The sequence below is a fragment of the Hypanus sabinus genome, chromosome Y, assembly GCF_030144855.1.
Source record: "Hypanus sabinus isolate sHypSab1 chromosome Y, sHypSab1.hap1, whole genome shotgun sequence".
Taxonomy (NCBI): Eukaryota; Metazoa; Chordata; class Chondrichthyes; order Myliobatiformes; family Dasyatidae; genus Hypanus; species Hypanus sabinus.
The window spans coordinates 323,492-346,825 of record NC_082740.1 but is presented as its reverse complement, the minus strand read 5'-3'; the positions used below and the strand labels follow the sequence as shown (position 1 = coordinate 346,825).

At 44.0% G+C, this 23,334-nt stretch overlaps 1 protein-coding gene across 1 annotated transcript; it reads right to left on the bottom strand.

Moving 5' to 3' along the window:
- Nucleotides 1–1,769: 1,769 nt before the first annotated feature.
- LOC132385326 (chromobox protein homolog 5-like) lies at nt 1,770–22,410 on the bottom strand. The gene is made up of 5 exons (XM_059957340.1): nt 22,247–22,410; nt 7,813–7,958; nt 7,251–7,434; nt 4,101–4,198; nt 1,770–3,737 (listed from the first exon to the last, which is right to left on the bottom strand). The coding sequence occupies exons 2-5, from the start codon at nt 7,947–7,949 to the stop codon at nt 3,587–3,589; spliced, it is 570 nt and encodes a 189-aa protein (XP_059813323.1). The 5' UTR covers nt 7,950–7,958; nt 22,247–22,410; the 3' UTR covers nt 1,770–3,586.
- Nucleotides 22,411–23,334: the final 924 nt, after the last annotated feature.

Sequence of the window (23,334 nt, the reverse complement as noted above, 5' to 3'; positions counted from 1 at the left end):
AGATCCTTCATCAGGACTAACTGAAAGAAAAGGGATTTGAAAGTAGGAGGGGAGAGCAAGAAATGCGAAATGATAGAAGACCAGAGGGGGTGGGGTGAAGCTAAGAGCTGGAAAGGTGATTGGCAAAACGGATACAGAGCTGGAGAAGGGAAAGGATTATGGGACAGGAGGCCTAGGGAGAAAGAAAGCGGGTGGGGAGCACCAGAACGATGTGGAGACCAGGAAGAGAGCAAAAGAAAAAGAAAGGGGAGAGGGAGAAATCTATATATCAGGGATGGGGTAAGAAGGGGAGGAGGGGCATTAATGGAAGTTAGGGAAGTCAATGTTCATGCCATCAGGTTGGAAGCTACCCAGCCGGTATATAAGGTGTTGTTCCTTCAACCCGAGTGTGACTTCATTTTGACAGTAGAGGAGGCCATGGATAGACATATCAGAATGGGAATGGGACGTGGAATTAAAATGTGTGGCTGCTGGGAGATCCTGCCTTCTCTGGCAGACGAGCGTAGGTGTTCAGCGAAATGGTCTCCCAGTCTGCATCTGGTCTCACCAATATATAAAAGGCCACACCGGATGCAGTATATCACACCAGTCGACTCACAGGTGAAGTGTCAGGTGAATGGTGGTGAGGGCCCCAGACTGTCCTTCCAGGTGAGGTAACACACTTCACCTATGAGTCAGCTGGTGTGGTATACTGCGTCTGGTGCTCCTGGTGTGGGCTCCACTTCTTATCCCATCACTGATATATTTAGTTTTCTTCCCCTCCCCTTTTTTTTCTTTACCTCTCTGCCTATTCTCCATCTCCCTCTGGTGCTTCCCTCCTCCCCCCTTTCTTTCTCCCGAGGCCTCCTGTCCCATGATCCTTTCCCTTCTCCAGCTCTGTATCCCTTTCGCCAATCACCTTTCCAGCTCTTAGCTTCATCCCACCCCCTCCGGTCTTCTCCTATCATTTCGCATTACCCCTCCCCCCACTACTTTCAAATCTCTTACTATCTTTCAGTTAGTCCTGATGAAGGGTCTCGGCCTGAAACATCGACAGCGCTTCTCCCTACAGATGCTACCTGGCCTGCTGTGTTCCACCAGCATTTTGTGTGTGTTATTGTTTAAATTTCCAGCATTTGCAGATTTCCTCGTGTTTGCTCGTTGACAGGTTGATCTGTTTGTTTTGGGATGAAGCCCTGGTTAAGACAAAATTACACATAGAAAAGAAAACCCTTTGAATTGTGTAGTCCATGTGACCAAGATGCTACCCGAGATGCCCACAGGTGAAGAACAACTCCCCTTTAAATCACTTACTTTAAACCCATCAATATGTTGTTCTTGCACAGCCATGTTGATGAATGGCCTAGAAAGTTCAGCAATGCCTTTACTTCCTCAGGAAGCTAGAGATTTTGCATGCCCCTGTCAACTGTACCACAGAAACTATTAGTTTGGTTAGGCAATAGCTTTGCCCATTCACCTCCTCCCTCAGAACATTTCAGTACCCAAGTCATTCCAAGTTAGGAAATACCTTATCTACAAGTCTACTGGGATCATCTACTAAATCCAGTACTTCCAATACACCATTCCCTACATTAGTGAAACCTATTGATTAGGGACGGCTTTAATGAACACATTTGTTCCATTTAGAACAAGCATGATCCTTAGTGGTAAATCATCTTAATTACTTCTCTCTGCCATTCTAACAAGTTGATCCATTACTTCATCTACTCCCTTGACAAACCAAATCTCAGGTTGGAGAAGCAACTTCTCATATACCATCTGGGTAGCTCTTAATTTAACTGCATGAATATCATTTTGTCTAACTTCTGGTAGCTTCTGGTCTCTTTTTCCATTCCCCATTCAGACTCCCCTCTTACCTCTTCCCATTTCATCACTTGTAATTCACCTCCCTCTGGTGCACTCTTCCTTCCCCTTCTTCCACTGTTCATTCTCCTCTCTTAACAGATTCCCTCAATAGCCCTTTACCTCTTCCACTCTAAAGGGTATTAACCTGTTTACTCATATCCATGGATGCCATCTGACTTACTGAGTTCCTCCAGTATCTTATGTGGTTTGCTTTGGATTTTGAGCATTTGAGTGCATGGCCTCACAATGAAGGAAGGTCACTTAAAACCAGGTTGAGAAAGAATCTCTACAACCAGAGAGTGCTGAACCTGAAGGATTTGTTGAAAACTGACTCCCTGCTTTAAGGCAGACAGATGAGATCCTGATCAATACGGGGGTGGTGGGGATGGGGTTAGTGTCTGTGTCAATCGCAAAGTGGTAGACCATTGATGATTGAATGGCATGGCGGACCCAATAGATCAAATACTCAATCTGTCATTATTACCAGTAGTACTCCCAGAACTCAAACAGAGATAGCCAAGGCAGGGTTACATATTATAAAGAAGTTCTTGATTCATCTGACAAAATAACACAGATTGGTTTCTGTAGAAAAAAGGAAAAGGGGAAGAAAGATAATAATCTCTCCCTCTCTCTCTGTCTATCCATGAGGAGGATCTGGGTGTGGGTGTTTCCTTTAACACCGCATGTCTCAATAGATGTTAAAATCCTCAACTCATGCAGAGAGAAAAGAGTAGTTACTGTACAATTTTGGAAATATCAGCATTCTGTGAGTGACAACAGACCCACTTTCTAAGCACCAATTCATTTCTAAGGAAGGATGAAGGAAGAATTATACATGGGGTGATCTAAAGTATCGTCTCAACTCCTGAACAGAACTGCCCTGGTGATGGAATGGTGGGAGGTCACAGGACTCCTGAGAGAGCAGGGAGAAAGCAGCGAATTCTAGGGATGTGTTTGCTGAACTGAAGGGAACCAACACCCTCTATCCTGATCCTAAGATTTTCCCTTGGAAACTGGGGTGTGAGAAATCTGGCTTTAATTGGTTATGGGTGCTGGGATGGGGACCATTGAGAGGAGGGTCAGCATGTGCCTGATGATGGAAAGCAGGAGGGAGGTGTTCAGACACGGACACACACCACACAATGTACAGGCTTCACAACACTCCACACCAGTAGACAGAATAATTCCAGATTACTGAATGAATATCAGAAGTAAAGAGTTAAATGGTCTAGGGAGATGATGGTATTTGGAGTAGGAGGGAATCAGATAGGATATAGAGTTCCCTATCAGCTGTGGGGGAGAACAGTAGGAATGGTGGTGTGAATGGGAAATCTGATACCCTGTGAGTCTACAGCCAAAGGATGCACAAATGACACATACTCTCCAAAACATTATGTCCATAACACAGAGCATGGATGGTCCTGAAGAGGGAAAGAAGAGGGGAGGGTGGAGATGAGGAGAAGTGAAAGGAGGATATAGGGATAGAAAATGACATGGATTGAAGAGGACAAAGGACAGGGAAGGCTCAGAAAGAGGATGGAGAATGTCTGTTAAGGATGGAGGAGAAAGGAATGGGGATACATGTCATGTTTGCCAGTTGAGTTTACCAAAGGAACAACTCTCACTTCTTTCACCCCTCCCTTCTCCTTGAACCCACAACCCTGAAGGCGTGTGTGGTGGGAGCTCCCTGCTGATATGTGTGTGGCAGGCAGGAACAGGTGACAGAGGTGTGTGCCTGCACCTAGCTGGCCTGCGAATCTTCCCTCTTCTCCTCCTCCTCAGCAGGGTAGGCGTGCCATGTCAGACGCTCCTCGTAGAAGGCAATGACGATTTGAGGACACTTGACGTTGGCCTCCTTGGCCAGGACCAGATCAGCCTCATCTGAGTCCTTCCTGTCAGATGTAAAGGAGGTGTCAGGTACGTGTGTGCTAGTTCCCTCATACATCACTGCCCAACTCTCTCTATACCTCCTCCCAACCTCACCCACATAAAGCATTGCCATCACTTTGCACCACCCCATTTTCCTCCCAACTCTACTGAACAATACTCTCTCCCATCCTCATCACCACCTCGTACTCCATCTCTCCACTCCTCACTCCCAATGCCTTCCTCTTTTGCCCGTCAGCCCCTCACCTTCATTCCCCAATGACCCTCCTCCCTGCTCACCTAATATTCTGTACTTTTCTAACTCAATCTTTCCTGCCCTCTCTCCAGCTCTTCTCCCCCTCACACCCTTTTCCTCTGTACTCCCTCACCATTTCATCAGGAACATCAGTTCCCCACAGGAGTCCGTGGCTCCAATGATCTTCTCCGGTTCCAGCCCACGGTCAAAACCCCGCACACAATCCTCATCCTGTTTGGGAAACAAGACAGGCTGGTCTGAGCAGGATCAACAGGTGCAGTGAGGTAAGGGCTCATTGCCAAAACCCTCCCAACAAAGGCAGGAGAAAAGGGAGAAGTGAAATTTACAGAAATGAAGGGGACAGAAATATGCTGGAGAAGCACTAAGCACATCCTGTATGACACTGCTTATGATGGAACATTTCTATTACAGGAGGAGTGAAACTCTGTCTGTTCCACCCTTAACTGAAGGGAGTTACAAGGATAAAATTGACAACATCATCATATTGAGCCAATGTAAAGTATGAGGAGAAATAATTTCCAGGTGATTTAAAGTAAAGGGTATGTCAGAAGTAGTTTAAAAAAAAAGTATGGTGGATGCATGGAATGCCTGTCAGGGGTTGTGTGGATAGATACATTATGAACACATAAGGAACTATAGATAGGCATGAGGATGAAAGACTATTTATTAGACAGTCATGTGAGAGGGAAGCATTGATCTTAGACTAGGCATGTTCTATAGAAAATAGAACATGACAGCAGCACACAGTCCCTTTGGTTCACAATATTGTGCTAACCTTATAACCTACTCTAGAATCTAAAACTTTCATATACTTCCTATAGTGAAGCCACCAGAACTAATTACAATATTCTAAATGTGGTCTAATGACGAGTAGCAACATTATCTCACAACTCTAATTCAATTTTTCCATCTGATGGCAATTCCAAAAAAAAAATACTTGGCCTATATTTCTCCCTAAAACAGAGATCCCATGGCTGCTGGAAATTCATATTAAAAAATGCTGGAGGAGTTCAGCAGGTTAGGCAGTGTCAATGGAGGCAAACAGTCCACTTTTCAGGCCAAGACCCTGTGTCAGGACTGGAAAGGTGGGTGAAGAAGGCATAGTGCAACTAAATAGGACCTACACTATGAATGTTTGGACCCTGGGGAGTGTCATGAAACATAGAGACCTAGGAATGTATGCAAACAGTATCATGAATGTGGTGTTGAAGAAGGAATTTATCACACTGATCACCTTAGTATATTTGAAAACCTACTCTGCCGTTATACAATATGCTGGTGAGGCTGTACTTGGAGTACTAAGCATAGTTTTGGTTGCCTGTTACAGGTGAATGCTATTAAACTAGGAAGAGTGCAGAGACAATTTACTAGGATGCTGTCTGGACTTAGTGCAAGGAGAGGTTGCGTTGGCTAGTACTCAATATCAATGAAATGCAGGAGATTGAAGGAATTGACCTGAGGAAGGAACAATATTTAAATTTGCTGATGACCCCACTTTCACTGCCTGAATCAAAGGTAGTAATGAATTAATATTTAGGAGTAAGAGTTAAAAATCTGGCAGGTGGTGCATTAACAACAAACTCAATGTTAGCCCAAGGACAGTAAAATCAAGCTGTTTTATAGGTGGAGAGAAAAGTCAGAAATTAGATCCCATGAGAGCACTCCTACAGGATTCCCTAAGGTTTTAAGATTCAAAATTTATTTATCTCACATAAATCAAAACATACAGCAAAACACATCACTTACATTAACTCACCCTAGGATGTGCAGGAGAAAACCCGTAAATGTCACTCATTCTAACACCACGATAGTGAACCCACAATGTTCAGCAGACTATCACAGAACATACTTGCAACAGATACAACTTGCAATGAAACAAAAATTCTCCTTCCTTTCACACAAGTACATACATAATCCTCTAATCCTTAAATTGACTTTGGCCTCAAGCCTCCAGAGTTCTCTGACTGGCACACCAATCGTAAGTTGAAGAGTTACAAGAGAGGAGGTGGTGCACAGGTCTGGGAGTGAAGTTAGAAGGGGGAAGCTTCTCAGGAACTCAGGGGCACCAATTGTGAATTGGAGATCAGGGAAGTTTCAGCCATAAAAGGAAGATACTGCTTAGTGGAGTGGTCATCAACAGAGTGTTCTCAGGCGGAGTGGTAGGGCTTTGGCAAGGTAAGTGGGTAAATGGAAGTCATTTTTTTTGAGGGATAGACAGCATGACTGTAGGGTTAGCATTTTGCTCTGGGTGTCTGATGTGGGAATCCTGGGTTTCTTCCAGTTTCCCGGAAGGTCAAATCTGCACCAGGTGCACTGATATGCAAACCCTGAGAGACCGTGTTAGGGATCTGGAGCTGTGGCTTGATGACCTACAGATCGTTAGGGAATGTGAGCAGGTGATAGATAGAAGGTAGAGAGTTACACACCCTGAAGGTGCAGGAGTTGGACAAGTGGGTGACGGTCAGGGAAGTGAAGGGAAGAGCTCAGATAGTACAGAGCAATCCTGTGGCCATTCTCCTCAGTAATTGTTATCTCATCTTGAATGTTTCAAGGGAGATGACCTGACAGAGGATGAGCATGGCCATCAGTTCTCTGGCATTGAGCCTGGTTCTGTGGTGCAGAAGGGAGAAAAAATGATGAGGAATGAGGCAATAATAGAGGATTCCATAGTGAGGGGAACAGACATGAGACAAGAGATTCTGTTAACCTGATAGATTCCTGAATAGTTTGGTGCCTCCCAGGTGGGGTATGGGATGACTCAGATCAGCTGCAGAGTATTCTGGAGGGAGAGGCTGAATAGTCAGATGTCTTGGTACACGTTGGTACCAATGACATACATTTAAAAAGGGAGGATGCTGAAAAGTGGGACTCCCAGGGTAGTAACCTCAGGATTGCTGTCTGTACCATGTGTAACACAGAGCAAGAACAACATGATCAGGTATATTAACTTGTGGGTGAGAGACTAGTGTAGGGGACAGGGCAGGGAGGAATAGTTTAATGGAAATGCAGGGGTCAAGGCATGTACATTAGGGACAATTAAAAAAACTCTTCCTTAAATGCATGAAATCTAGTGGATTATGAACTGTGTAGAGGGAAGGTTTAGATTGTTGTTGCAGAAAGAAATATATAGTTCACACAAGACTGTGTGTGAAGGATCTATACAGTGCTGCATTGTCTTATGTTTTAACATACACAGATAAACTAGATCACTGCTAACTAATGACTGATGTGTAATAGTTGGGATGAAGGGCCCATTTCTGACCTCTTTTCTCTTCTTGGTTCTGAGCTCCTCATTGCCGTTGATGATGGCAGACTTGCGCTTGCCACCGTCCAGTCTGTCCTGAGAACCAGCGCCATTTTCCTTGCCCTTGCTGCAGGTTTTCAGAAACTCCCCAATCAGTTCTGGGCAGTCGAGATTCTTCTCTGGCTCCCAAGTATTATCAGCCCTGCCAGTGATCATGTGACACCAAATCAGTGGAGAAAATTGCAGGAGTAAAGGAAGAAGCAGAAGGAGATAAACAAGGACAGGGACAGATGTACAGGGGTCACATGGCAGGGATAACAAGGGGGGCAGCAGGGAGAGGGTGGATTGAGAAAGAGGCAAGGAGGGGAAGATCAAGGGAATGAAGTGAGAGATAGAGTGGGGACAAAAGTTAGGTTGGCTGGAGCAGAGAGTAAGAAAAAGACACAGGAAGAAAAACATAGAGGGAAAAATGACTGAGAAAAGAGAAAAAGACATAAGAATGAGAATGGAAATACTGTAGAGAGAGATAGGTGGAGTGAGTGGCTGGTGAGGGGTAAAATTAATCAGGGATGTGACTTACTCAGAGAAGCCTTTCCACTTCAGAAGAAACTCCACACGGCCCCTCACCACCCTGCGATCCAGCACTCTTTCCACCACATACTCCTCCTCGTCATCTGAGGAGACGTCCTCTAGTTTCTTCTTCACCTTCTTGCCCATTTTGCAAACCTGCAGAATAGGGACCGAGCCATCAGCACCATAGGATAATCTCCTCCCTCCACAAATCACCCGGCTAATCTTACAACCCTCCTTGAATCAGCTCTCTTCAAAGTAGATTCATGCATAGCCCTGGAATACAGCCCACTATTCATGGCACTTACAACGACAGGTGTGTAAAAAAGACCCAAAGGATCACTGGGCACCCACATCACCCCAACCTGTTCCAGTTGCTACCATCTGGGGAACAGTATCACAGCATTGAAGCCAGGACCAACAGACTCTGGCACAGCTTCTTCCACCAGACCATCAGACTGTTTAATTCATGCAGATAAACTGTATTTCTACGTTCTATTGACTGCCCTGTTATACATATACATATTTATACAAAGACTTTCACTTCTCGTATTTATGAAACATTTAAGAAGTCAATTCAATAGTGCTTTATAAGCCTCAACATTAAATCCTTGCTTTCATATGTTATGAATGTACCACAGCTCTGAGGGGCTGAAGGGTGCGGGGTAGCCCCCTCCTTTGTGAGAATCGCAAGAGCATTATTGGGTTGGGTCAGAGGACCCAGGAAATGGCCATTGTCTCCTGGAGACAATGTTTGTGGATTGGGGACTATGCTACGTGCAAGCCCTCGGGCAAAGTGGGCTGGTTGAGAGAGGGATTGCATCATCCCAACCTGATTGACATCTACTACCCGGCGAGTTAAGATAAAAGGGGGGGCTGTAGGGACAGCCCCTCAGATGCACCAGAAGAAACGCTAGTGATCCCGTAATAGCGGGAAGCCATTTGAAGGAAGCCATGTGCGTTCGGTTCCCTTTTCTGGGGGCTGGTGGCTGGTACCACGGAAAACGACTTGGAACTAACTACGGGGAACCAACTCCCCCCGACTCAACGGATTGGCCTCATAAAAGACCAGAGCAAGTTTCAAAATATCTCTCTCTTAAACCCAAAGAGCTGCAGCTTGAAAGGACTGTGACTTTTATCTTTCCATCGGACAATACAATATCCCCTAGACCAGGGGTCGGCAACCCGCGGCTCCGGAGCCGCATGCGACTCTTTCATTTCTGTGCTGCGGCTCCCTGTGGTTTGTTAGTTTTTGAAATGTAATTCGAAATTTGAAGATTATGGTGATCTTGTACAATCTAAAAACGTTGTGGAGACCCCATTTCCTGGCACATCCGAACCGGCTCACAATTAGCCACCGTTCCGGCTAAGGGAGATAGCCTACGGGGGTTTGTGAGTACGTGTCTTTTGGAGCATCCGCGCCCATGGGGGACGGGTTGAGGGAGGCTTTAAAGCAAGGCTGTTTGGTTCGAATAAAGTTACCTTTGACTGCAGTCTTTATTTTAGCGCTGCGTGTAGCACACCGCTACAACGTGTTTTTTATCGCTATTAATATACATCACCACTGCCAATGCCTGACACCCGCCAGTGCGCGCTTTCTTTTAATTCTTCGATCCAAGGTAGGCTAACTATGGAGTAACCTTCAACCCAACGTTTTTTTTTCGGAGTTCAAAATGTTTTTGTTGCATGCAGAAATGTAATTTCGTTTTCTCTGCAGGAGTTCATCAATTTCATAAATGCAACACATTATAGTTTGTTTATACATAGCATAAAGGCAAAAAAAACCCGTTGTATGCAGTGTTATTTCACTTTAAATGTCAAACGGGTTTTGTGGCTCGTGTTTTCTTTTCTGTGGGAAATGGGTCCATATTGGCTCTTTCAGTGGTAAAGGTTGCTGACCCCTGCCCTAGACAAACGATAGAGCTATTGCTTAATTGATGATTGTTATTATACCCGTGTTTTTTATTGAGTATTGATGACATATATTATCTGAATGTCTGTATTAATCCTATCTTTGTGCCCCTTTATAAATAAAGACTTTTAAAAATAGTACCATCAGACTTCAACGGACCTCTCTATCTTTGCTGGTAAGTGATCCAGGTACGGGAATTTCGTAACAGTTGGGGTTCTCGTCTCGAGATTTGAAACCAAATTGGGGAGCCAGTGAATCGGGCTTGAAAGTCCAAACTTGGATCTGGTACGCGGGTAGCCAGACGGGAAACCAGCAAAGATGGGCGTGGATGAATTTATAGAAAACCCGACTCTGGAGGCGCTAGAGGCGGCCACCAAATCAGACTTGGTAAATTTGGCGAAGGGGTTAAACCTCACAGAGGTGAGGTTGTCAATGAAAAAGCGGGAGGTGCGTAGGGCAATAACTCAGTATTACATCGAGAAGAATGTGTTTGAAGCTGAGGTATTGGAAAATATCCCTGAAAAGGTACCAGCTAGTGGGACGGCTCAGTTAGAGTTGGAGAAATTAAGGTTGGAACATGAAATTAAGTTAAAGCAGGGGAGGGAGGGAGGGAGGGAGGGAGGGAGAGAGAGAGAGAGAGAGAGAGAGAGAGAGAGAGAGAGAGAGAGAGAGAGAGAGAGAGAGAGAGAGAGAGAAACAAAGGGAGCATGCACGCCAGCTAAGGGCATTAGAGGTGAAAAGGGAGCAGGAAAGAGCAGAGAAGCAAAGAGAGCATGAACTTCAGTTAAAACAGCTGGAAGCAGCTGAGAGGGAGAGGGAGGCAGACAGACAGAGGAAACATGACTTGGAGATGGATAAGTTAAAGCAAGAGCAACATGGTCAGGGGTCAGACTGAGAGGAGCGGTTTGATGTTAGTCGGGCATTGAGGTTAGTACGCCCGTTCGAGGAGACGGATGCTGATAGTTATTTCTTGCTTTTTGAAAAGGTGGCAGTAAATCAGAAGTGGCCCAAAGATCAGTGGGTGGCGTTGTTACAAAGTGTGTTAAAAGGGAAGGCACAATGAGCATATGCGGCATTGTCCATGGAGGAGGGACAGGAGGAGAGTTATGACAAAGTAAAGGAGGCCATTCTCAAAGGGGTTACGAGCTAGTAACTGAAGCATATAGTCAAAAGTTCAGAAATTTACGAAAAGGGTGGAATCAGACGTATACCGAGTTTGCCCATGAGAAGGATGTGCTCTTAGATTGTTGGTGCACCGCAGAAATATTGGACGAGGATTATGGGCGTCTCAGGGAGTTAATTTTGATTGAGGAATTTAAAGGTTGTGTTCCAGAGGAGATCCGGATGTATTTGAATGAGAAGCCGAATAAGTCCATCTCAGAATTTGCTAGGTTCGCAGATGAATATGCCCTAACCCACAAGACAAAGTTTTCCTCGAATAAAAGTTCCCCGAGAGTCCATGGGAACGATCAAGAAAGTCCGCCGGCTGAGGCACAGGTCCCACCGGGAGCTAGTGGTAAGTTTGAGGGAGAAAGGCCAGACGGCCAAAGATTTCAGGGCTTGACCTGTTTTAATTGTGGGAAGAGCGGGCATGTTGCATCTCGGTGCTTTGCTCCGAGGAGGGAGACGGGAAAAGGGAAAGCAGCAGTCCCTCTCGGATGTGCAGTGGTAATCAGTAAATCGACAAGAGCCCCGGGTAGACAGAGTACAAGAAGGGTCTGAGACTTGTCTGTCACACGAAACCATGTCTGTGAGGGAGGGAGACACACCAGTTCCCGTATGGATCTGGAAAGACACGGGGGCTTAGCTGTCGTTGATCAGCAGTAAGGTACTAGAAAGACGAGAATGGTAGCAGTGAGGGGAATAAGTAAAAGGATAGTAATGGTGGCCTTACATGAGGTCATTATGGATTGTGAGCTGGTGTCTGGACCCGTTAAAATAGGGGTGCCATCACAATTCCCGAGAACTGACGCGGATGTCCTTCTTGGTAATGATTTAGCAGATGGTAAGGTTTGGGCAGCAATGACGAGAACCGGCCGGCTGGTGAGTGTTGAGGCTCCGCCCCTAGAGTCCCAGATATATCCCACATGCGCGGACACTCGCAGCATGTCGAGACAGGCAGCTGAGAACGAGAGCAGTTTAAATCTGGCCAGTTTTGATTTGGCCGAGACGTTTCTATCGACCTTGTACCATGAGGGTTTGGGGGGGGGGGGGGGGTAAAACAAAGAGTAGTAAAGTGAAGGAGGGTAAGGGAGCAGAGGTAGATCAGCCCTTAGCGAGGAGAAAGGTCGTAGAGGCCGGAAATAAAGATAAGGAACCAATAGAGTGGTTAAGAGGTCCGGAGTTGGACACAGATGATTTGTCTGGTTTGGCAGAACTGTTTGAAGAAGTTGAAAATTCTAAAGGTGTTCCCGATAATGAAATGAGGGCAGTCCTAAAGGAAAAGGATGCCATTACCTCGAAGAAGTCTGCTGGGTTGACAGATGAGGTTGTTTCAGCCCACGGGATTGAGTTTACTCTGGAAGGGAGTTGCCCAGAGAGTAACTGGGAGGATCAGGGGAATTTAGAATTTGAAAAAGGTACGGGTATTGAAAGCCTGGAAGAGGCAAATATCCCGTTTGAGTGTGTTCAAGATGTGGATGCACGTGGTACTGAACCTAATAATGGAGCTTAGAAAAAGTCTGAGGTATTTGATTCAGTTGAAAAGGAATGCAGTCCTTGTGGGTCAGATGGACGTGGTTCAGTGAAGAAAGGGTTAACCTTGGTAATAGTGGGAAGTGAGAGTTCCCAGGTGTTTGTGCTCGAAGGTGTGTTCAAAGTTAATGCAGAATTTAAGAATGGGGAGATAAGAATTATCATTGAAGGAAACGGGAAATCTGTAGTTCCCAAATCGAATGAAGAAATTACAAACCCGGCAGATCTCTTACAGAGTGAGCCGGGAGATAGCGGGGCCCCCCACTCTATTGTTATGCCAGGATGGGGTGTGAAGAGGCCGAATTCGAAATGCTGCTTGAATGAAGAGTTCAAATTAAAAACCAATAGCCTGAAGGGTCCTGACGAGAGGGCTAGCCACCTGTGTAAAATTAAAGAATTGGGTGGAAATGGTCTAAGTTTGGGACACGGTGTTGATAAAATAACCCCGATGAGAAAGGCGGGTGGGAGTTTACCTCACCAGATTACTCAAGTTCCCCACGTGGGAACTTGTAGATGCACGTAAGCTAAGAACATAACTCCTTAGTTTTGTTGCTGAAGAAAAGAAAATAGGTGGTTATTACGTTGAAGTCTGAGGTTACAAGACTTTAGTAAGGTACAAGATGTTAAAATATTAAAGGAAAGTGACACTGAAATCGTTAACTGTTTAGATACTGTATTGAATGTATCACTGCATTACTCTGTAGAAAAAAAACACTTCTGTATTCTGTTAGATTCTAAAACCCTGTAAGACTCTGTACTACTTCGTTTTCACCGCTGGTGAAAACGCTTTGAAGAAAGGGGGTGTTATGAATGTACCACAGCTCTGAGCGGCCGAAGGATGCGGGGGAGCCCCCTTCTTTGTGAGAATCGCAAGAGCATTATTGGGTTGGCTCAGAGGACCCAGGAAATGAGAGAGACCTGGCCATTGTCTCCTGGAGACAACGTTTGTGGATTGGGGATTATGCTACGTGCAAGCCCTCGGGCAAAGTGGGCTGGTTGAGAGAGAGATTGCATCATCCCAACCTGATTGACATCTACTACCCGGCGAGTTAAGATAAAGGGGGGGGGGGGGGGAGGCTGTAGGGACAGCCCCTCAGACGCACCAGAAGAAACGCTAGCGGTCCCGTAATAGCGGGAAGCCATTTGAAGGAAGCCATGTGCATTCGGTTCCCTTGCCTGGGGGCTGGTGGCTGGTACCACTGAAAACGACTTGGAGCTAACAATGGGGAACCAACTCCCCCCGACTCAACGGATTGGCCTCATAAAAGACCATAGCAAGTTTAAAACCATCTCTCTCTTAAACCCAAAGAGCTGCAGCTTGAAAGGACAGTGACTTTTATCTTTCCATCGGACAATACAATATCCCCTAGACAAAGGATAATTTGTCTTAATTTGCTTAATTGATGATTGTTATTATACCCGTGTTTTTAGATTGAGTATTGACGACGTATATTATCTGAATGTTTGTATTAACCTTATTTTTGTGCCCCTTCATAAACAAAGACTTTTAAAAATAGTACCATCAGACTTCAACGGACCTCTCTATCTTTGCTGGTAAGTGATCCAGTTACGAGAAATTCGTAACACATATTCTAGTCCTCTTGAAATGAGTGAAGTCAACATGCAAATTAACCTTTAGGAGATGATTCCCATCCCCTTCTGCACCAGACTTTTGAATTTGTTCTCCATTTGAAAAAGTCTACCCTTCAAATTTCCGAAGTGTATGACTGTCCATATACTTCACAGTACCGCATTCCATCTGCTTTTGGCCTATCTACTTTCTCAAAACTACCTGCCCATCAACCTACCAGCATATCGTCTGCAAACTTAGCTTCATTGCCATCAATTTCGTCAACCAAATCGTTGAGATATAACGTAAAAAGAAGCAGTTCCGACACAGACCCCGAAGAACTGCATGGACCAACCTGAAAAGGCTCCCTTTATTCCCATTCTTTGTTCCTGCAAATCAGACACTGCTTTATCCATTCTAGAATCTTTCCAGTATCACCAGATGGGCTCTTTGTCAAGCAGCCTGTGTAGCAGGCACCTTGGCAAACGCCTTTTGAAAATCTAAGTACACAACATCTTTTGTCTATCCTGCTTGTTATTTCTTCAAAGAATTCCAACAGATTTGTCAGGCAAAATTTTCCTCATGGAAATCATACTAACTATAGTCTATTTTATCATATGCCTTTAAGTACCCCAAAAGCACATCATTATCAATCGACTCCGACATCTTCCCAACCAGAGGTCAGACTAATTAGCCTATAATTTCCTTTCTTCTGGCACTCTCCATTCTTGAAGAGAAGAATGACATTAGCAATTTTCCACCCCTCTGGAACTATACCAGAATCTAGGGATTTTTTAAAGATCACTACTAATATCTCCACAATCTCTCCCACCACCTCATTCAGAACCCTGGGGTGTATGCTTATCTACCTTCAGACCTTTCAGCTTCCCAAGAAAATTCTCAAACTTCTGACATACTGCTAGCATCTTCCACCTAGAAGACTGATGCTAAATACTTACTCAGTTTGACCGCTAATTCCTTGACCATCACCACTACTTCCTCAGTATCATTTTTCCAGTGGTTCACTATCCATTTGGCTCTTACAGTTAGTTTTGATTTCTCTTATCAGCCACGTTTGTGTCATCCTGCCTTCCTTTTTTGGGAGATGTATTTATCCTGTGCCTTTTGATTTGCTCTCAGAAATAAGACCCCTTACTGCTATGCTGTCATCTCTGCTAGTAATGCATGTAACAATCACAGCACGGAAACAGGCCATCTTGGCCCTTCTAGTCCGTGCCGAATGCTTACTCTCACCTATTCCCACTGACCCACACTCAGCCCAATATCCTCCATTCCTGTCCTGTCCATATACCTATCCAATTTTGCTTTAAATGACAATATCAAACCACTTCTTTTGGAAGCTCATTCCACACAGCTACCACACTCTGTGTAAAGAAATTCCCCCTCATGTTACACCTAAATTTTTGCCCACTAACTCTCAACTCAACAAGAGTTGAGAAAATACTTAAGAAAGAAATCAGGAGGGCTAAAAGAAGACATGAGGTTGCTTTGACAGTCAGGGTGAAGGATAACCCTAAGAGTTTCTACAGGTATATGAAGAGCAAAAGGATAGTAAGAGATAAAATTGGTCCTCTTGAAGATCAGTGGTCGGCTATGTATGGAACCAAAAGAAATGGGAGAGATCTTAGATGGGTTTTTTGCGTCTATATTTACTAAGAAAACTGGAATGGAGTCTATGGAAACAAGGCAAACAAGTAGGAAGGTCATGGAATCTATACAGATTGAAGAGGAAGAGGTACTTGCTACCTTGAGGCAAATTAGAATAGATAAATCCCCAGAATCTGACGGGGTATTCCCTCGGACCTTGAAGGAGACTAGTGTTGAAATTGCAGGGGCCCTGGCAGATATATTTAAAATGTCGATATCCATGGGTCAGGTGCCGGATTGGAGGATAACTCATGTAGTTCCGTTATTTAAAAAAGGCTCATAAAGTAAGTCGGGAAATTATAGGCCGGTAAATAGGTAAATTATTGGAAAGAATACTAAGAGATAGGATCTACAAGTATTTCGACAGACGGACTTAGTAGAAAAAGTCAGCATGGCTTTGTGCATGGTAGGTCATGTTTAAACAACCTATTAGAGTTTTTTTTTGTGGAAATGGGGGACATATTGCATCTAGGTGCTTTGCTCCGATGAAGGAGACAGGAAAATGGAAAGCAGCAGTCCCTATAGGATGTGCTGTGATGATCAGTAAATCGATGAGAGAGCCCCAGGTAGACAGAGTACAAGAAGGGTCTGAGAAATGTATTTCAAAAGGGACCATGTCCGTGAGAGAGGGAGACACACCAGTTCCAGTGCGGATCTGGAGAGACATGGGAGCTGAACTGTCATTGATTAGCAGTAAGGTACTGGATTTTGGTCACAAGATGGGAATGGTAGCTTTCAGAGGAATAGGAAAAGGGACAGAAGTGGTTTTCTTGCATAGGACCATTCTGAATTGTGATCTGGTATCTGGACCAGTTGAAATAGGAGTGCGATCAGAATTCCCGAGAACTGATGTGGACGTCCTTCTTGGTAATGATTTAGCCGGTGGTAAGGTTTGGTCAGCAATGAAGCTGGCGAGCCAGCCTGTGAGTGTTGAGGACCCACCCCTAGATTCCAAGATCTATCCCGCATGCGCGATCACTCGCAGCATGTCGAGAAAGGCAGCTGAGAACGAGACCTGTTTAATCAGGCCAGTATCGATTTGGCCGAGACGTTTTTACCGACCCTGTACCAAGAGGAGTTAGAGGGTGGTAAAACAGAGAATAGGAAAGTGAAAGAGAGTAAGGGAGAGGAGGTAGACCTGTCCTTAGCCAGGAGAAAATTTATAGAGGCACGAAGTAAAGATGAGAACAGATAAGGCTGTTAAAAGGTCCAGAGTTGGACACGGATGATCTGTCTGGTTTGGCAGAGCTGTTTGAAGAAGTTGAAAATTTTAAAGGTGTTCCCGATAATGAAGCGAGGGCAGTCCTAGATGAAAAGGATGCCATTACCTTGAAGGAGTCTGCTGGGTTGGCAGATGAGGTTGTTTCAGCTCACGGGATTGAGTTTACTTCGGAAGGGAGTTGCCCACAGAGTAACTCGGAGGATCAGGGGAATTTAGAATTTGAAAAGGGTGCGGGTATTGAAAGCCTGGAAGAGGCAAATACCCATTTGAGTGTGTTCAAGATGTGGATGCACGTGGTACTGAACCTAGTAATGGAGCTCAGAAAAAGTCTGAGGTATTTAAAAAGGAATGCAGTCCTTGTGGGTCAGATGGACTTGGTTCAGTGAAGAAAGGGTTAACCTTGGTAATAGTGGGAAGTGAGAGTTCCCAGGTGTTTGTGCTCGAAGGTGTGTTAAAAGTTAGTGAGGAGATAAAAGGTGGTGAGGTAAATATTATTATTGAAGGAAAAGGGAAAAGTGTAGTTCCAAAATTGAATGAAGAAAATTTAAAGTCTGGATTGATGTCAGAAGCAGCAACCAGGCTACAGAGACAATGGCTTGGTAACACGGTGACTATGAATCAATTACAGATTGAGTTGGAATGTAAAGGTACCCCACATGCTATTGTTATTCAAGAGTGTGCTGTGAAAAAGCAGAATTCGAAATGCTGTTTGAACAAAGAGGGATCACTTTCAGATCTTAAATTGAGAACTAATAGCATGAAAGGACCTGAAGAGAAAACTAGCAACTTGCTGAAAATTAAAGAATTGTGTGGAAATTCGGAAAATGGTCTAAGTTTGGAACACATTGTTGATAAAATAACTCCTATGAAAGGAGCATGCGAAAGCCTATTCCCCACTGGAGAGTTAACTGGAAAAGGGGTGAGGGTTGACGGGATGCCATTTTAAATAGCAAGAGCCGGTTTTAAGGGATTTCGACAAAGCACGTAAATAATAAAGACAACCCCATGGAAGATTGACTGTTAAGTTTGAAAGTAAAATAAAGATTAGTATTTGCATGAAATTTTGTAGTACACCTGTAAGCTAAGATCACAACTCTTTAGTATTTGTTTGCTGAAGACAAGGAATAAAAATAGGTGGTTAGCCAATTGAAGTCTGATGCTACAAGACTTAGTAAGGTACAAGATGTTGATATTAAAGGAAGTGACAATGTAATCGTTAACTGTTTAGATGTCGAATTGAATGTATTACTTTGTAGAAAAAAAACTTTTGTATTGCCTTAGATTCTAAAATCCTGTAAGACTCTGTATTACTTCGTTTTTACCGATGGTAAAAATGCTTTGAAGGAAGGGGGTGTTACGACTGTGCCCCATCTCTGAGGGGCCGAAGGGTACAAAGTAGCCCCCTCCTTTTTGAGAATCACAAGATCGCTATTAATTGGGGTCTGGGACCCAGGAAATGAGAGAGAGAGACATTCAGAATACACAGGGTTTGGAATGTGTCTGGCCTCAGCGAGACAAAGTTACGGATAATGGCCATTGACTCTTGGAGATGGAATTGTGTATTGAGTACTGTACTATTCATTGAAGCCCTCAGGGAATGACCAGAGTGGGCTGGTTGAGAGATTGTATCATTCCAACCTGATTGACATCTGAGACCCCCGTGAGTGGGGATAAAAGACGGTCTGGGGAACAATCCCTTTAGACACACCAGGAGAAACGTATGAGACCGGTGGGGACTTGTGTGTGTGTCCATCCTTGCCTGGATGACAAGTCTTCCACGGAACGGCCTCGCTAAAGGATCAATGCGGATTAAGATTGGATAAAGGAAAGCCGGCAAGTTTCTAAAATCTGTCTCTCTCCAACTAAAGGCTGCAGCCTGAATGAACTGAGTGACTTTTATATTTCCATTGGACAATACATTTATCCCCTAGACAACGATAGAGCTTATTTCTTATTGATTATTATTATATCCGCAATTTTAGATCTAGTATTGACGACGTATATTATCTGTATGTTTGCATTGATATTATTTTTGTGTATTTTTACTAATAAATACTGTTAAAGATAGTATCATCAGACTTCAAACGACCTCTCTATCTTTGCTGGTAAGTGACCCAGTTATGGGGTTCGTAACACTTTATATTCCTCCAGCACCTCATTTACTCCATGCTGCGTATATTTATTGTAGATCTCTCTCTTATTCCAAACCAAGTTTCCAATGTTCTTTGAAAACCTTTTAACCTTTCCTTTCAACCTATTAGGAACGTAAAGTTTCTGCACCCTCAAAAGTTTACCTTTATATGACCTCCATTTCTCTATTACATCCTTCCTATAAAATAAATTGTCCCAATCCATTCCTTCTAAATCCTTTTGCATCTCCTCAAAGTTAGACTTCCTCCAATCAAAAATCTCAACCCTGGGTCCAGTCCTATCCTTCTCCATTACATTGAAACTAATGGCATTATGATCACTGGACCCGAAGTACTCCCCAACACATACTTCCATCACCTGACCTATCTCATTCCCTAACAGGAGATCCAACACTGCCCCTTCTCTAGTTGGTACCTCTATGTATTGCTGCAAAAAACTATCCTGCACACATTTTACAAACTCCAAACTATCCAGCCCTTTTACAGAATGGGCTTCCCAGTCTACATGCGGAAAATTAAAATCTCCCACAATCACAACCCTGTGCTTACTACAAATACCTGCTATCTCCTTGCAAATTTGCTCCTCCAATTCTCACTCCCCATTAGTGGTCTATAATACACCCCTATAAGTGTTACTACACCTTTCCCATTCCTCAATTCTACCCAAATAGTCTCCTTAGACAAGCCCTCTAATCTATCCTGCCAGAGCACCGCTGTAATATTTTCTCTGACAAGCAATGCAACACCTCCCCCTCTGCCCCTTTGAGCCAATCACACTTGAAGCAATGAAATCCAGGAATATTTAGTTGCCGATCACACTTCTCCTGCCACCATGTTTCACTAATAGCTACAACATCATATTTCCAGGTATCAATCCATTCTCTAAGCTCATCCACCTTTCTTACAATGCTCCTAGCATTAAAATAGATGCATTTAAGAAATTCTCCACCTCTTCCTCTCTGTTTATCTCAACAGTACAAAGAACTTTACTGTCTTCTTTTTCTTCCTCTTCCCATACATCTGTTCCTACACTCTGGTTCCTTTCTTTCCCCCTCATATCTAGTTTAAATCCACTGGAGCCTCTCTAGCAAACATACCTGTAAGAATATTTTCCCCCCTCCAGTTCAGATGGAAACTGTCTCGCCAGAACAGGTCCCACCTTCCCTAGAAAACTGTCCAATTATCTATAAATCTGAAGCCCTCCTTACTGCACCATGTCTTCAGTCACGTGTTGATCTACACTATCTCACTACAGTCGGCCCTCCTCATCCGTTGGGGATCAGTTCCAGATCAGACCCTCCGCGGATACCAAAAAAGCGGATGCTCAAGTCCCTTACTTAACCTGTCCCAGAGCAATGGTCTTTAGGACCCAGTGGAACCCTGGACTTTATTCAACCTGTCTCAGTGCGAGGATATTAAGACCCGGCGGTGAAGCTCTGAATCTACAGTGTTTCTGTTCATGTAAATAATCACAATCACGATTTAAAATAAGGTGAATGTAATAAAGCGATTGGAAAGAGGTGATACACCATCGGTGATCGGAAATGCGTTAGGATACAGTCAGTCAACCATCCGTACAATTTTAATGGAGCATGTGAAAGGCCCTGCTCCAATGAAAGCTACAATTATTACCAACCAATGCAGTGGTCTAATTATTGAAATACGTATGTTTCTTAAGTGTTTTATATGCATAGAAAGCTAAAATATGCACCATATACTAAGAAAAACGTTTGACTGACACTAAATACCGGATGTACCTGTTCCAACTTCAAATCCGATTTAAAAAAGGACTCAGGAATGGAACTCATTCATAAATTGGGGACTGCCTGTGCTTTTAAGTCATTTCTAGATTAATTATAATATCTAATATAATGTACATACTATGTAAATAGTTGTTATACCGCATTGTTTAGGGAATAATGTCAAGAAAAAAGTCTGTCCATTCTGAAACGACAAGCGCTGGAGAGAACTTCCGGGGTTTCCAGATCCGCGGTTGGTTGAATCCGTGCATACGGAATCCGCAGATAAGGAGGGCCGACTGTATTTCTAAACCCATCTGTACATGGCACTGGTAACAATCCTGAGATTGCTATGCTGGAGGTCCTGTCCTTTAACTTGGCACCTAGCTCCCTCAACTCACCTTTCAGGACCTCCTCACTCTTCCTACCCACATCATTGGTCCCTATGTGGACCACGACATCTAGATATTCACCCTCCCTCTTGAGAATACTGAGAACTCGATCCGAGATGTCGCGGACCCTGGCACCAGGGTCACTAGTGTTCTCTACCATCTATTTTGGCTAGCTTCCCTCTTACACTTATGTGATTTATTTTACTCCATTGTAACTCTGATTTGTCTGACATTAACTTACCCTGGTGAATCCTCAAGATGTATACTATATTATCATTTGTCATCAGGAGTTCCTTTATCATATATACTCTAATCAATTCCGTCATGAGAGTTGAGAGTGTATGGAACAAGCTTAATTTTAATTTGATAATTACATGGATGGTAGGGGTATTGAGAGATATTGTCCTGGTGCAGGTAAATGGGATTAGGCAGTTTAACTGGGACTAGGTGGGCTGATGGGTCTGATTTTCACGCATAAAATAAATGCTATTGTGTCATTCGCGGCTGTACGCTTTTGATAGTTGCGTATTGTTGCTAAGGATTTGAAGTTGCTTGAAAGAAGCTAAACCGTAATGATAGATCTGTACGTGGTGGTTCTTGTTAAAATCAAGTTTGCAACTTGTGCAAAGCACAGCCTGCAATTCGAACATTCGGCTTTCATGATAAATCCGCATTTTAACGGCGTGGAATTCATGCACACCAGATATAAATTCATAAAGCCATAGGGTATGGTGAAAAAAATGAATTGAAAACGTTACAAAACGTTTAATTCGATAGTCATTCTCTTCCTATCTTTCACTTCCCTCCCCTGCTGCAGAATGTTCTAGAAGAAACGAAAACTCTTCGGCGTAGCCTCTGATTCGAAGAAGATTAAGAGTGACGGACAGCGAGGGGAAGAAGTTCCCCGCCTTCCGATTAGGTAGAGGTCTCACATGAAAGCGTCAGTTGTAGAGGCGGTCGAGTTGTCAATTAAGGGAAAGGAGATGCGGCCTACCCAACCCCCACCTTCTATACCCAACTGATCTCTTGAGCGACAATAAAGAACGGTAAGACACATTTAAGGCCGCCAGTAAGCAAGCAACAATTGTTTGGCTTACCTGTCTCCTCTGTTAAAAGCACTTCGGGAAAAGCAGAGCTAAATTCTGTTTTAACTATCTTATGTTCGAATTCAAGCTCCAACTACACCAGCTCTGCAGAACCCGCCAAAAACACAAGTCTCCCCCCTCCCTCTTCACTTTGCAGTCGTCAACAAGGATGGAGAGGGGTGTAAAGAAATCGGAAAGGGGAGGAGTAATTCCCTGACTTGCCAATAGAAAGCGGTAGTGCGGTGGCATCGTGAAAGCACTGGTTATGGCTAGACTACGTCTTGCCAATAGAAGGAAGTGGGAGTAGTCGAACATATCTATTTAAGTAGCAGGAGGGACGGCTCTCTCGTAGTTTGTTATATTGTTTAGCTTCTTGTCTGTTTGAAAATCTCTAGTTGTTCTTTCATCGTGGCTTCCATGAATCAGACAAGACAGCGCCCTCATACTAACGCGTAATGGAGGTGAGCGATGATATTTTTTGCCCTCACAGTTTCCCCGTCCAGGAATCAGCAAAAAAAAAACTTCCCGAGTTGGGGGAATGGGGGGCCGTGTCAAATTCTGTTCTGTGACTGTGGGAATAAAGTCGATTCTGCTCCCCTCGGCGGTCACGCTTCCCCAAACCCAAGTACCCTCCGTTTCGGCCTCTGTCCAGGTCTCGAAATTGCGGTTGGATGAACCCGATCCATTGGGTGTTCGGGCAGTCTTAAATCCCTACAGAATATCAGGGGAGGTTATGTATCACTTCCATTTCCTGTGCCTGGCTGCCCTAAAAATGGCGACTACTCCCGTCCTGGCAGCTGAGGCTAAATGGAAGGTATCATTTTACGTACTGCACTCGGAAAATGGGCACCATTTCGCAATCTTTTGACTGCCCTCCCGCGCGGTTATCTTGTACCGACAGCGCTGTAGAATGGCTGTTTGTTCCGTATTACTCCGCGCAGTGTTTCTCTGCTGCTGTATTAATGGAAGTGTGAATTGAGACAAGACTCAAAAATACAGAATTTGTTTCTCTTTTATATGTATTTTGATGAATTTCTAGTTATAGAGTACATTTACGTAATTTTTAACATAGTTGAACCGACGGTATCCACCGTGATTAC